Raw genomic sequence first — 16252 nt, 5'->3', positions numbered from 1 at the left:
AAAGTCTGATTCCAGGGATGTGTCACTCATCAAGCTCTGTGCTGTACTTTCTGTACAATTAGTGTTTTATCTGCAGGAGATTGTCACTACTGGACTTGGTTGCGTGAAAACCAGTCCAGCTAATCTGTGTAATCCCGCCCCCACCGCTGATTGGCAGCTTGTGTACACAGGAAGCTGCCAATCAGCGATGTGGGCGGGGTAATGCACAGCTCAGAATGCTGACCACTGCTACATCTACAGGGAAAACAGGGATTCTATTAAAACTTCAGTAAGTGATACATCGCTGGAATCAGGCTCTCTGCCACATCATCAGATTACATAGCAGCAAAAAAAACTGCTGGAAGATTCCCTTTAACATTTACATAATAAATAACAATATAAAAAAAATGAACAAAAAATAATTTTTTGGAAGAAAACATTTTATTTATCTTCATTTTTTTTCTTCAAAGAAAGAAAAAGCAATATAAATATTATTGTATAAAATGTGAGTGTAATACATTGACATTAGTCTATACTGGTATAAGAAGGGTGAAAGCATATTTATAATCAAAGTACAGGTCAGAAATAGACACAATGAAAAGACAAGATGGGTTTAATGTACATTTATATCACAAACCACACAGAAAGATACAGGAGGAATTAAAGTACTGCAGCCCACAAGTTATATACAGGGATGAAAGGATCACGGAATTACTAGATTACAATACCATCTATACTACAATGAAGGTTTTATTATAAAGAACTAAAAACAAAAAAAATCACCTACCACTAAACAACTTGTGTGACCGCCCTATTCAATAGTGTTACAAGCTCTGGAAAGGGTTATTGTGTAGATACCCACAGAAAGGGTGAACTAGTGGTTGCAGCCTGATGATACAGGGGAGGCATTGGCATAGTATGCAGCGGTTAGTGTATGATGCTTTTATATCATAGAACTGTGATTAATGCTGTTATCATTGTCAAGCAGCAAGCACGAGATACAACGCTTTACTGCTCAAGGCATCGGAAAATCGGATCTGCCTCCAAAAAATCCCTGAAACAGAAATTCAAGCAATAATGAATATAATATGAACCATTGTCCCATATCCATTGCAGAAAAAAAAAAGGATTAATCGTTGCCCTTTTTGAGTGTAAAGATAATGTAATATATGTGAAACATAAAAAACATCCTTAAAAAAAATAAGTGTGCGCTACTGGCTCATAGCAGCTACCATACGTCACATGTAAAAGAATGAAAAAAATCACGTAGAAATGCAAAATTAATAAAGGGGAAATCTATATATTTGTTTTTGATGTCATTATAAATGTATGAAATTGTATTTATCGTCATTATGTTTTAGTGGCGTTCGTTTTTACTTCATTTATTTATTTTTTCAGACCTTATGAAGATGTGTGATTTGTTTTAATCAGCTGTGATTTGATTATGAAGAATTATTTTTATTTTTTTTAAATTATGTAGAGTGATAAAAACCCTTTGTGTCAATCTTTCTTATATTTTATTTTTTTCATACCAAAAAATGGCACCTTGGAAATTCTAATTTTTTAAAAGCTAAATATCTGGCCTGCATTAAACAAGCTTACTTTTATTTTCTCATTCTAGATAAAGAATGCATACACTCCATGCTGGGTACATACATGCAGAAGGAAGACTATCCTGTAGAAATGCCGACTGAAAGTAATTATTACACATGCATACCTTGGTGCAGCAAACAAAACCGATAAATTGCTCTTTAAGAGCTGAGAATAATCATAATCCTGTCCCCATCCTAAACCGGGACTTGTAGTAAGTCGAAATCTTCTGGATTCTAGCATGTTCCCAAAACATCCATTTCCCGAAAAATTTCAAAAATGTATTTAATCTTACCCCCAAATGGTCAACTAATAGCCTTGGTCCTTTCGTAGACGACACACAGTACTACGCGTTTCTCAGCTTCTTTTTGTTATTCTTCTAAAGCCACAAATTGTATTTGTTTTGTTTAATTATTTTTATGTTTTTTTGTATTTTTTTTGAGTGTCATAAAATTCTTTACCGAAAAGCCTAGAAAACAAATATTCTTCTACCAAAGGAAACGTGTTTGTTCTCAATTCTAAAACCAAACATCAATTTATACTTTTTTTTTCTTCAATTTTTTTAAATAATTTTCTGCTAAAAAAAAAAAAAAATGCCACCTAACAAAGCTTTAAAGGAATACGTCTCTGATGCTGATAAATTATAAATAACTATTTAGCAATACATATATACATTGGAAGAATTTCTATAAGAATGTGGAATACTACCAGCGAGGCTGGACTCTATGTAAAAAGAGGACATCATTGGTTAAGAAATGACTTTGCAAAATAGAATAACCTGGCCAATAGAAAATCTTGGCGCATTTGGATAGGGCTCAGATATCCAGTGTCCATACTAGTATATTCATCATAGGAGCTAATGGCGGAGAGGACCCTGCTACTAGCCCTGATGATGACTGATGCAACCAATTTGAACGCTCTCTTCCTTTGTAGATAAGACATTGAACATCGCCCGGAGATATGTGCTGGGGATGTTCTCGCGGGATTCTGCGCTGTTTACAAGCAGGATTTATCTTCATTTCTTCTCCTTTTTGCCAGCTTTCTTCTTGTTTCCTGAAGGTGCTCCTGCTTTTCCGTCTCGTTTTCCAGCAGCGTTAGTGAGTGTTGTTGTTGTTCCTGGAATGTAGATGTTTTGTCTGTAGTCTGGGACATGTTGCAGTGTGAACTGTGGTCCGTAGCGAGCACTGAGGCCCATCGTACCTGTTGCTCCCGCGATAGCAGAACTTCCTTCAGCAGCTTCTGTTGGGAAGGAAAGAAATGCTGATCAGCTAAAGTATAGAAAACTACAGATAATATAGAGCACATTCATATTAAAGGGTTACTCCCATCTTCGGAAGTTGTCGCCTATTGCTGATTGGTGTGGGTCTATCCCATGGGACCCAGACCGGCCCCAAGAATGGGGCTCTGCATAGCTGCATCTGAATGGAGCACTGGCTGGACATGTGTACTATCACTCCAACCAAATCAGTGGACAGGTGATACCTTCAAAAGGTGGGAGTAACCCCTTGAAGGGAATCTGTCACCTAATCTGAGATGTAGGGGCAGAGACACTGATTCCAGGGATGTATCACTTACTGGGCTGATTGCCATAGTTTATGTAAAATCACAGTTTTATCAGAAGAAAATTATCACTAATGGGCTAGTAAAACTACTGTCACGTAGTCCTCCATATTCATAAACTCTGTATAATCCAATCTCAACCACTGATTTCTGCCTATGCACAGTGTACAAAGAAAGCAGCTAATCAGTGATGTGGGCGAGGTTATACCGAGATCAGCATATAGAGAACTGGTAGAACTGCTGCAGATAAAACAGTGATTTTATCAAAATTACACCAAGCAGCCCAGTAAGTGATACATCGCTGGAATCAGGGTATTTGTGTCTACATCATGTTGCATCAGGTTAGGTGGCAAAAATCTGGTGACAAATATCTTTTAATGTAGTACAGACAAGTCTATAAGCAATGATCACAGTAATCAAAGCCTAAAATATTGAAGTGAAAATAAGGGTTCCAATGGTCATAGATGTTCAGCTGTATATACAGTGGCATGTAAAAGTTTGGACACCCCTGGTCAAAATTACTGTTATTGTGAACAGTTAAGCAATTTGAAAATGAAATGATCTCTAAAAGGCCTGAAGTTAAAGATGACACATTTCCGGTGTATTGTAGGCAAAAAAAATATGTATATTTCTATCTTTTACATTTTATAAATTACAAAAAGGAAAATGGGCCGAAGCAAAAGTTTGGGCACCCTGCATGGTTAGTACCTAGTAGCACCCCCTTTTGCAAGTGTCACAGCTTATAAACACTTTTTGTAGCCAGCCAAGAGTCTTTCAATTTTTGTTTGAGGGATTTTCATCCATTCTTCCTTGGAAAATTCTTCCAGTTCTGTGAGATTACTGGGTCACCTTGCATGCACTGCTATTTTGACGTTGAGCCACAGATTTTCAGCGCTGTTTAGATCAGAGGACTGTGAGGGCCATTGTAAAACCTTCAGCTTGCGCCTTTTGAGGTTGTCTATTGTGGATTTTGACGTGTGTTTAGGATCATTATCCATTTGTAGAAGCCATCCTCTTTTAAACTTCAGCTTTTTACAGACGGTGTTATGTTTACATCAAGAATTTGTGGAAATTTAATTGAATCTATTCTTCCCTCTACCCGTGAAATGTTCCCCGTGCCATTGGTTGCAACTCAACCCAAAAGAATTATTGATCCACCCCCATGCTTAATGGTTGGATAGATGTTCTTTTCCTGAAATTCTGTGCCCTTTTTCTCCACATATACCTTTGATCATTGTGGCCAAAGAGTTCTATTTTAATCTCATTGGTCCACAAGACTTGTTTCCAAAATGCATCAGGCTTGTTTAGATGTTCTTTTGCAAACTTCTGATGCTCAATTAAATTGTGAGGAAGCAGGAGAGGTTTTCTTCGGATAACTCTTCCATCAAGGCCATATTTGTGCAGGTGTCTCTGAACAGTAGAACAATGTACCACAACTCCAGAGTCTGCTAAATCTTTCTGAAGGTCTTTTGCAGTCAAGCGGAGGTTATGATTTGCCTCTCTAGTAATCCTACGAGCAGCTCTCACTGACATTTTGCCTGGTCTTCAAGACCTTATCTTGACCTCCACTGTTCCTGTTAACTGCCATTTCTCAATTACATTTAGAACTGAGGAAAGGACAACTTGAAAACGCTTTGCTATCTTCTTATAGCCTTCTCCTGCTTTGAGGGCCTCCACCATTTTCATTTTCAGAGTGCAAGCCAGCAGCTTAGAAGAACCTATGGCTTCTGTGGCTTCTGTTCTTTGGCACAAGGTTAGAGGAGGCTGTTTTTTTGCATCACCTGGCCTTTCCTAACGATGATATTGATAGTGATGAAGTCATAACCCTAAAAGGCTAATTAAGGTCTGGAAACTTGGTCAAAGTTATCTGAGCACATAAATCTGCAAGGGTGCCCAAACTTTTGCATTGGCCGATTTACCTTTTTGTAATTTATAAAATGTAAAAAATGACAATATAAATATATTTTTTCCTAAAATACAAAGGAAATGTGTCATATTTAATTTTAGGCCTTTTAGAGATCACTTAATCTAAAACTTGCTTAACTGTTCACAATAACAGTAATTTTGACCAGGGGTGCCCAAACTTTTACATGCCACTGTATATATATATATATATATATATATATATATATATATATACATATACAGTGTATGTATATATATATATATATATATATATATATATATACTGTTAAAAAAAAAATAAAGAGAACACTTAAACAACAGAATATAGCTCCAAGTAAATCAAACTTCTGTGAAATCAAACTGTCCACTTAGGAAGCAACACTGATTGACAATCAATTTCACATGCTGTTGTGCAAATGAAATAGACAATAGATGGAAATTATTGACAATTATCAAGACACACTTAATAAAGGAGTAGTTCTGCAGGTGGGGACCAGAGACCACATCTCAGTACCAATGCTTTCTGGCTGATGTTTAGGTCACTTTTGAATGTTGGTTGTGCTGTCACACTCGTGGTAGCATGAGACGGACCCTACAACCCACAGAAGTTGCTCAGGTAGTGCAGCTCATCCAGGATGGCACATCAATGCAAGCTGTGGCAAGAAGGTTTTCTGTGTCTGTCAGCGTAGTGTCCAGAGGCTGGAGGCGCTACCAGGAGACAGGCCTGTACACCAGGAGACATGGAGCGGGCCGTAGGAGGCCAACAACCCAGCAGCAGGACTGCTACCTCCACCTTTGTGCAAGAAGGAACAGGAGGAGCACTGCCAGAGCCCTGCAAAATGACCTCCAGCAGGCCACAAAGGTGCATGTGTCTGCACAAACAGTTAGAAACCGACTCCATGAGGGTGGTATGAGGGCCCGACGTCCACAGATGGGGGTTGTGCTCACAGCCCAACACCATGCAGGATGCTTGGCATTTGCCACAGAACACCAGGATTGGCAAAGTCGCCACTGGCGCCCTGTGCTCTTCACAGATGAAAGCAGGTGCACACTGAGCACATGTGACAGATGTGACCGAGTCTGGAGACGCCGTGGAGAGCGATCTGCTGCCTGCAACATCCTTCAGCATGACCGGTTTGGCAGTAGGTCAGTAATTGTGAGGAGTGGCATTTCTTTGGAGGGCTGCACAGCCCTCCATGTGCTCGCCAGAGGTAGCCTGACTGCCATTAGGTACCGAGATGAGATCCTCAGACCCCTTGTGAGACCATATGCTGGTGCGGTTGGCCCTGGGTTCCTCCTAATGTAGGACAATGCCAGACCTCATGTGGCTGGAGTGTGTCAGCAGTTCCTGCAAGATGAAGGCATTGAAGCTATGGACTGGCCCGCCCGTTACCCAGACCTGAATCCGATTGAGCACATCTGGGACATCATGTCTTGCTCCATCCACCAACGTCACGTTGCACCACAGACTGTCCAGGAGTTGGTGGATGCTTTAGTTCAGGTCTGGGAGGAGATCCCACAGGAGACCATCCGCAACCTCATCAGGAGCATGCCCAGGCGTTGTAGGGAGGTCATACAAGCACGTGGAGGCCACACACAATACTGAACCTCATTTTGACTTGTTTTAAGGACATTACATCAAAGTTGGATCAGCCTGTAGTGTGTTTTTCCACTTTAATTTTGAGGGTGACTCCAAATCCAGGCCTCCATTGGTTAATAAATTTGATTTCCATTGATGATTTTTGTGTGATTTTGTTGTCAGCACATTCAACTTTGCACAGAACAAAGTATTCAATGAGAATATTTCATTCATTCAGATCTAGGATGTGTTATTTGAGTGTTCCCTTTATTTTTTTGAGCAGTGTATATGTATATATATATATATATCTTTCAGGGTCACACTTCTCTATAGGGAATATGCTGGAAAGCTCAGATAAGTGCATCATGGTGGGAAAACTTATGATGGGAAAATCACTTTAATTGTATTTTCCCTTATATCATGTTTAGTATTAACATTAATCCTCAGCGTTTTTGGTCCCATAGAAGGGATATTTCTACTAATGTCACCAATTCCTAGTAATGTTAGTAAATGCCATGGTTTCAGCATTGGACTCATGCCTGAATAGGTTTTCACGGTCACAGTATAATTGCTGAGATGGTGGGAGTTTGTGAGGTGGGACCTCCAATCATCTTTTGAATAATAACCCCCTTTGCTGCCCAGGCGCACTGGTGCCCATAGCTTTTGGCTCAATGACTACCACACTGCTAAAGACCTAAAAACAGTTGGTCCTCCCGTATTCCTGAACGGAGTCATAAAGGTCCTCATACACATTAGCTGTCGGGTGAACGATCGTTTGACTGACAGCTATCTCACCGATCTCCCTCATACACAGGAATGCTTGGCTGGGCCGAGAATATAAGCGAGTCACTGTCAGACTTTTGTGGCTGGGGCTTATCTCCTCACCAAACACAGAATCAGCCATTGAAATGCAATAAACCGTATTCTTCTCTACCCTGACATAATCTGTCTCTTCCATGATACCATCAGTGGAATAAAACCGTCATCCAACTCTGCCGATATCGGCTGGTTTGGTCAACTTTAGTATAAACATGTTTCGGGGCCACATAATCTAATAGCAGCATAATGTAGGGGCAGAGACCCTGATTCCAGTGATGTGTCACTTAGTCTGCTTATTATTCTACGTTTGGTAAAATCACTATTTTATCAGCAGGAAATTATCTTTAGAGGACTAGTAAACCTGCTGTTATGTAGTCCTCCATGTTTATGAGCTCTGTATAACCCCACCCTCACCACTGATTGGAAGCTTTCCGCCTATGCACAGTGTACACATAAAGCTGACAATTAGTAGTGGGAGTGGAGTTACATAGAAGAAGGAAGTAGGGGACACCAGTAGTGGAGTTATATAGAGCTCAGCATTCAGAGGGCTAGTAGATCAGAAGCAGTGAAAAACTGCGATTTTATCAAAACTGCAGCTAGCAGCTCAGTAAGTGATACATCACTAGAATCAGGGTCTCTGTGCCTACATTATGTTGTTCTTAGATGAAGTAGCTTTTCAAGCTTCCTCTCAGGGATATAGCTTTGTGGAGGACAGAGGTAACTGTGGTTGGAGAATACAACTGCAGGCTTATGCTGTATAGGAACTGTGCTGAGCAGACGGCAGATGGCGTTGTGTTAATTGTAAGACTATGTTACATTGTGTGTCAGCTCTTTCCTCTATGGTCCATTTGATGATGATGCAGAAAATGGTTGCTGCATGTCTCAAGTAAAACAGTTCATTCTCCCACACTTTTTGGACCCCAACCAACAATTACTTTAATGTTTAGGGAATCTGTCAGTAACTTCAACTTCCCACCAGCAAATCATCTATATGGGCAAGCAGGTCTTGGAAAAGTAAACTCATCAACACCTTTTCATCTTCTATCTGTTGTTGCATTCCTGACTAATTAGTGTTTTAATGCATATGAAATTGAGGAGTTAAGTGCTCTGTGCGTGACATAGCACTTCCTGAGTCTATGCCTCCCGAAGTTGTTTTCCCTCCCAGCACCGGCCCATCTAGCTTCCTTGATAGGTCACAGTATGGTATCCTCGCCTGGCGTGTGACCTCACACAGACAGTTCTCTATCAATCAAGCTAAAGTGGCTGATACTTTGGAAGGACGAAGCTTGGGAAGTGCTCTGTCACACTGAGAGCACTTAACTCCTCTTTTGCATATTAATTACACCTCTGATTTCTAAGGAAGCAACAGTTAAAAGATTTAAAGGTTTCAATGAATTTAGCTTTGAAAGACCTGAATGCCCATATATGCGGTTTGGTGGGGGAAGGGTTGAACTTATTGACAGATTCCGTCTAAGAACTTTGAATGGAAATAAGTAGTAGAGTACAAAATACTGACGGGAACAATGTCTCATTAAACCTTGTCCAGTACAGAGAATATATTTCCATCTCTTGAGCTGCCTGATTTCATGTGCTGTAATTTCTCAGAGGAATTAGATCATAGATGATAACTGAGTATTACCAGTGAGCTGACGTAGCCAAAGGCAAAGCTTCACGCTCATGTTTCTAATCAATATCTATTATCATGAGGAGCAGTTATAAAGCTGACAGCATTTGTCATTAGGCTCATCTCTACTCCACATTCTACTCAGTACATGTCTCAGGGGATTGAAACTTTAAAAAGTAAGACATTTTATTTTTTCTCCCTATTTTTTTCAATAGCACATATGGTGATGAGAAACTTTATAATATATCTTTAGGACAGAATTTTTTTTTCTCTACAAATGAGACTACTCTAACCCTCCCCCTGCCTCTTGTATTGATCATTCCCTCTCATTTCACTAGTAAAATCAAACTTCAAATAAGAAGGGGTTATCACATCACTGAGAGATCAGCTTACAGCTGCTGCCTCTAGAGGTTTATGGAGAAATGAGGTGGAGGAGTGACCTCATCTAAGTAAAATGTATTACTTATTGAAATGCTGACAAAGGGGGCAATCTGAGAGAGGAGCGTAATACACTGTATTATAAAATAGATGTTGTCAAGGGGGAGGATGTAGTAAACTGTTACATGCTCAGCACTAGGAAGAAAGGAAAGAGGGTTTTGCTCTATGTTTGTATTTATACATATTATACATATGTACTGGTGCATCTCAAAAAATTAGAATATCATCAAAAAGTTAATTTATTTCAGTTCTTCAATACAGAAAGTGAAACTCATAAGTTATATAGAGTCATTACAAACAGAGTGATCTATTTCAAGTGTTTATTTCTGTTAATGTTGATGATTATGGCTTACAGCCAATGAAGACACAAAAGTCATTATCTCAGTAAATTAGAATACTTTATAACAACAGCTTGAAAAATGTTTTTAAAATCCAAAATGTTGGCCTACTGAAATGTATGTTCAGTAAATGTACTCAATACTTGGTCGGGGCTCCTTGTGCATCAATTACTACATCAATGTGGCGTGGCATGGAGACGATCAGCCTGTGGCACTGCTGAGGTGTTATGGAAGCCCAAGTTGCTTTGATAGCAGCCTTTGCTGGCCAATCTAGCACAGTGATACTGCTGCTAAATCAGGTATTGGTACTTTTGACAGTGTGGACAGGTGCCAAGAACTGCTGGAGAATGAAATTTCCATCTCCAAAAAGCTTGTCGACAGAGGGAAGCATGAAGTTCTCTAGAATTTCCTAATAGACGTCTGCGCTGACTTTGGTCTTGATAAAACACAGTGGACCTACACCAGCAGATGACATGGCTCCCCAAACTACCACTGATTGTGGAAACTTCACACTAGACCTCCAGCAGTTGGTTTGTGTGCCTCTCCACTCTTCCTCCAGACTCTGGGACCTGGATTTCCAAATGAACATTTGAACTCTGGGACCTTGTGGAGTTTGTCATTGACTACCTTCTGGACATCTGTCAAGTCATCAGTCTTCCCCATAATTGTGGAGCCTACTGAAAGAGACTAAGGGACCTTTTAAATGCTTAGGAAGCCTTTGCAGGTGTTTTTTGTTAATTATTCTAATTTACTGAGATAATGACTTTTGTGTTTTCATTGGCTGTATGCCATAATCATCAACATTAACAGAAATAAACACTTCAAATAGATCACTCTGTTTTGTAATGACTCTATATAATATATGAGTTTCACTTTTTGTATTGAAGAACTGAAATAAATTAACTTTTTGATGATATTCTAATTTTGTGAGATGCACCTGAATATATACATGTATTTCTGTGTGTGCATTCCTGATTATCTGCAGTAATGTATATGTATGTTTGCGTGTTGCATAAATGTGTGTATGAACATGTAGTGTATTTTCATATTCAACAATTCTATTTCTATGCATATAGGCTTATTTCTGTATCACTGTGTTACACATTTGTCAACAGATCACAAAAGGGGCATATTATAGAAAAAAGCACAACAAAAGTAGGCATTTTTTAGGTAATGCTGAACATTCCTGTTGGTAAGTATATAATAATAAATAATAATAATAATTATGGTATTAGGGCACTTTCACATATCACATACTTGTTGCCGAGTTTCAGTTGTGGAATCTGCATTGAAAATCCACAACAAAGTACAATATAGAATTAATAAAAAGAGTCTGTCACTCACAAAAATCAATTTAACAAATCAGATAGTTAGATAGATAGACTCTTTGTGTGCTCTGCTCCTGCACTGACACTGTGTGCTCTGCTCCTGCACTGACACTGTGTGCTCTGCTCCTGCACTGACACTGTGTGCTCTGCTCCTGCACTGACACTGTGTGCTCTGCTCCTGCACTGACATTGTGTGCTCTGCTCCTGCACTGACACTGTGTGCTCTGCTCCTGCACTGACACTGTGTGCTCTGCTCCTGCACTGACACTGTGTGCTCTGCTCCTGCACTGACACTGTGTGCTCTGCTCCTGCACTGACACTGTGTGCTCTGCTCCTGCACTGATATTGTGTGCTCTGCTCCTGCACTGACACTGTGTGCTCTGCTCCTGCACTGACACTGTGTGCTCTGCTCCTGCACTGACACTGTGTGCTCTGCTCCTGCACTGACACTGTGTGCTCTGCTCCTGCACTGACACTGTGTGCTCTGCTCCTGCACTGACACTGTGTGCTCTGCTCCTGCACTGACACTGTGTGCTCTGCTCCTGCACTGACACTGTGTGCTCTGTTCCTGCACTGACACTGTGTGCTCTGTTCCTGCACTGACACTGTGTGCTCTGTTTCTGCACTGACACTGTGTGCTCTGCTCCTGCACTGACACTGTGTGCTCTGCTCCTGCACTGACACTGTGTGCTCTGCTCCTGCACTGACACTGTGTGCTCTGTTTCTGCACTGACACTGTGTGCTCTGCTCCTGCACTGACACTGTGTGCTCTGTTCCTGCACTGACACTGTGTGCTCTGCTCCTGCACTGACACTGTGTGCTCTGCTCCTGCACTGACACTGTGTGCTCTGCTCCTGCACTGACACTGTGTGCTCTGCTCCTGCACTGACACTGTGTGCTCTGCTCCTGCACTGACACTGTGTGCTCTGCTCCTGCACTGACACTGTGTGCTCTGCTCCTGCACTGATATTGTGTGCTCTGCTCCTGCACTGACACTGTGTGCTCTGCTCCTGCACTGACACTGTGTGCTCTGCTCCTGCACTGACACTGTGTGCTCTGCTCCTGCACTGACACTGTGTGCTCTGCTCCTGCACTGACACTGTGTGCTCTGCTCCTGCACTGACACTGTGTGCTCTGTTCCTGCACTGACACTGTGTGCTCTGTTTCTGCACTGACACTGTGTGCTCAGTTCCTGCACTGACACTGTGTGCTCTGTTTCTGCACTGACACTGTGTGCTCCATTCCTGCACTGACTCTGTGTGCGCTCAGTTCCTGCACTGACACTGTGTGCTCTGTTCCTGCACTGACACTGTGTGCTCAGTTCCTGCACTGACACTGTGTGCTCCATTCCTGTGTGTCACCCTGGCCTGGATGCCACAAGTGTAATTAAAGCTGTGTCTGAGAGCAAGGGGGAGGTTCTCTAGTCAGGGGATCAGGCCAGTAGGGGGAGCAGGCTGCCCCTATAAAAGCTGGTGCTGGGGGCAGGGTTAGGGAGAACTGGACGACCTATCCGAGGATTCAGGTCCCAGAGCAGAGAGGGACAGTTGTATTGCACCTAAGAGGAAGTGTAGCAGGAGGAGAGCCACAAGCCAGAGACAAGAGGCGAAGAGAGCCTGTCTTGGCAGAGAAAAGACTTAATTTTACCAGACTTTGGTGTCTGAAGCTGGAAGGATTCCACATCCCCCAGCAGAGAACCAGTCCGCAAGGGACTGTATATTCCTTGGCCTAAGAAGCCTGGAGGCCCTGCCACAACCGAAGGGACCAGTAAAGCCGTACAAGGCTGGGAGCAGAAAGGAACCCACGTCGCAGGCCATACAGGCGAGAATACACGGAAAGCTCGGGAACGTGGGCTGTTACCCTATCGGGAGGAGATAGCCAGAAGGAGCGCAGAAAGCACGGTAGGCCTAAACCCTCACCCTGACCAGGGCCAATTTCCCCGTTGCTCTCAGACATACAGGTCCCCTCCTAGCTGGGACTGTTTGTGGGTCAGTTTACCTGTTTAGTAAAGACCCTGGACTGCAACCTGTTGTCTGTGTGCTCCTTGTTCCTCCAGCACTTTCAGCACTGGGACTCTCACTACCATCACTCCCACCATCCACTATACTGCCCTGGGGCCGCACTCTTCCCGTGGGGAGTCACACTACCCTAGCTGCACACCTCATCAGCCCCAGCGGTCTGCATGCAGCGGCGGTTCCTAATAACCGCAATCCACGGGTGGCGTAGTCGGACATAAACATCAGTACATAACGGACTACCACTGGCCTGACCACCCTGAGCCACGGAACCGGGTTGCCACTACTAATCCCATCGTTCCCCCTATTGCCCGGATCAGAGTGCCCCACGGCCCAGGGGGCGAGTCAGCTTTGGCGTAGTCGGCAGGATTTCGTGCCCGCAACCACCGGGTACTGCGTGCCTGAAAAAGACTTTTGTAACTTACCTGTGGCGAAGTTTCCCGCCGTCCGGAGTCGTTTCCCGCCATCCGGAGCCGATTCCCGCCATCGGACGCCATCTTGGACCGTTTCCCGCCGTCTTCTGCCGTCTTCCCGCCATCCGCAGCTGCTTCCCGCCATCGGACGCCATCTTCAGGACGCCGCGCGGGAAGAAGAGGGGCGTGGACGCCGAAAGCGCGCGAGACCCGAAGCTCCGCCCCACGCACCGACGCTGCGCAAGGTCCTGGAAGGGAGAGAGAGCGACGCTGACGTCATCAGGACGCGACGCAAGGTCCTCGTCCAGAGCAGCAGCAGCGGAGCCGCGGCCTACAGAAGAGGATCGTCGGAAGGTAGGCCACGCTTAACTAGGGGGGAGGAAGATGTCGGACACGGAGGCGCCCACTACCACCAACGCAGCTGCAGCAGCGGTGATGCCCTTTTCCCTGCCCTACATCCCTGGAGCGGCCTGGCTGCCCAAATACTCAGGGGAGCCCCATGCCCTAACTGACTTCAAGGAAAGGCTATACAGTTTGTTCCACGTTTACCCCCTGACAGAGGAACAGAAGGTCAGCATATTAACAGGGCAGTTAACTGGAGCAGCCCAAAGAGAGGTAAAATCATGGCCCACTGAGGAGAAAAGAACCGTGAAGGGTATTCTGGCCCGGCTGCGGGGTACCTTTGACATACGTACCTCCGCTGAGATTAAAATGAGGTTCTATGGATGTAAGCAGCGGGCACAGGACAGCATCAGAGACTATGCCCTAAATCTGCAGGAAGCCTTGAGGGCTATTCAACAAACTGACCCTGGCAGTGTGCAGGAAACGGATAAGTTACTAACAGAACAATTCATAGAAGGACTGCTGTCTAGCGCCCACAGGGCCCAACTGCGCCTCATGTTCTTTCAGAACCCCGACCTGACCTTTGCCCAATTTAAGGACAGGGCCATAAGGGTGCTCCGTGAATCCGCAACCAGTGGTGCTATAAACCCCCGGCGCCCTGCTATCACCTACCACCAGGAGGCGGCGCCCTCCTCTATGGACCCCGTGGGGGCTGATGCACAGGCCCTGAACCAAGCCCCGTCGAAAGATCTGCACCACCAAGTCCAGGAGCTGACCAGGAGCATCGCGGCGTTGACCAGGACCGTCCAGGCGTTGCAAGTGGACCCGTCAAGACCCATCGAGCCGGCTTCAAGTCCGGAGGATGTCCCGTGGCGTCGACAGAGGAGGATCCCGTCGTTCCGAGGGAGGCCCACAGACCGCTACGCAGAGGATGGACAGCCCATTTGCCGTCGATGCAACCAGCCCGGACACATTTCCAGGTACTGTAATTTAAACGGGTCCAACCTGGGGCAGAGGGCCAACCCCCAGGCATAAGATCACCAGGCCCTTACAATTGGCGTAATAAGTACGTTGGGGGGCGCCCGGTTTTACCCGTGGTGCTGGACGGTATCCCCATGAGCGCCTTGCTGGATACTGGGTCACAAGTAACCACTATCCCTTATGTACTTTTTAAGCAGTATTGGACTGATGCTGATATCACACGGTATCCAGACAGTAACTTGAGCATCATCGCCAGTAATGGCTTGCCCGTGCCACAGATGGGGTTCAAGGAGATGACCATTAAAATTGGTAAAGTTGAACTACCGGCACAGGGAGTGATTATTATGGACATTGACCGTCATGAAAGTCACCCTAAAATAACTGTGGGTACTAACATAATTGAAAATTGTCTTTCAGAGGTAATTGTAATTCTACAACAGGTGGCGGTGAATGCTAGTTCCAGCCAACAGAGAGTCCTCAACAAGGAGATAAAAGCCCTGATGAGACGGCAGCAGGTAGAACTGTCTGGTGGTGAGATCGGTAGCGTAAGACTGAGTGACCCATTCCCCATTTCCATGCCTCCCAAAAGTGAAATGATGATCTGGTGTCGGACTGCAATCGGGTTGAGAGGTAGAGACTACCAAGCCATGGTAGAACCCGTGTACTCAGACAGCAGGCCCACCATTTTGACAGCCCGGGGGGTGGTTGATGTCCGTCATGGGAGGGTGCCCGTCCGCATCCTCAACATTGGGGAGAGGGAGGTACACTTACCCAGGTACGCTACACTCGCCAAACTGTTTGTCGTCGAACACAAAGCTATCAGGGCTGTGGAACCCTTGCCTCCATCTCCACAGGCGGAGGGTAATGGCTCCCAGAAACAAAAGGAGGACTGGTGCCAGAAACTCCATGTGGGTGCTGACTCCACTCCCCTGCACCAAAAACAAGGAGTCTACCGGGTGGTACAGGAGTACGAGAGAGTGTTTAGTAAGCACCCGCTAGACTTCGGCAGAGTAAAAGGGATAGAACACCACATCCCCACAGGGAGCCACCCACCGATAAAAGAAAGACACCGACCTGTACCCCCTGCACATTATCAGAACGCCAAGGGCATGCTAAGGGAGATGAAAGAAGCTGGGGTTATTAGAGATAGCTGTAGCCCCTGGGCAGCCCCCTTGGTTCTGGTGAAAAAGAAAGACGGCACCATGAGAATGTGCGTGGACTATAGATCAACCGTATCACTCACAAAGACGCATATCCGCTGCCTAGAATAGAGGAGTCTTTAGCCGCACTAAAATCTGCTAACTTCTTTTCTACTTTGGACCTTACTAGCGGGTACTGGCAGGT

General features: G+C 44.3%; 1 protein-coding gene across 1 annotated transcript in view; it reads right to left on the bottom strand.

The window, feature by feature from the left end:
- Positions 1-401: 401 nt before the first annotated feature.
- LOC141164050 (uncharacterized) overlaps positions 402-16252 on the bottom strand; it is a 320734-nt gene continuing 304883 nt past the window's right edge. The window contains exon 13 of the mRNA XM_073649216.1: positions 402-2808. Within this exon, the coding sequence (XP_073505317.1) occupies positions 2585-2808 (224 nt within the window). The 3' untranslated portion in view covers positions 402-2584. The remainder of the gene's footprint in view (positions 2809-16252) is intronic.

Source organism: Phyllobates terribilis, unplaced genomic scaffold (genome assembly GCF_046119375.1).
Source record: "Phyllobates terribilis strain yellow unplaced genomic scaffold, ASM4611937v1 Scaffold_10__3_contigs__length_209671492, whole genome shotgun sequence".
Taxonomy (NCBI): Eukaryota; Metazoa; Chordata; class Amphibia; order Anura; family Dendrobatidae; genus Phyllobates; species Phyllobates terribilis.
This window is presented reverse-complemented; position numbering and strand designations above follow the sequence as displayed.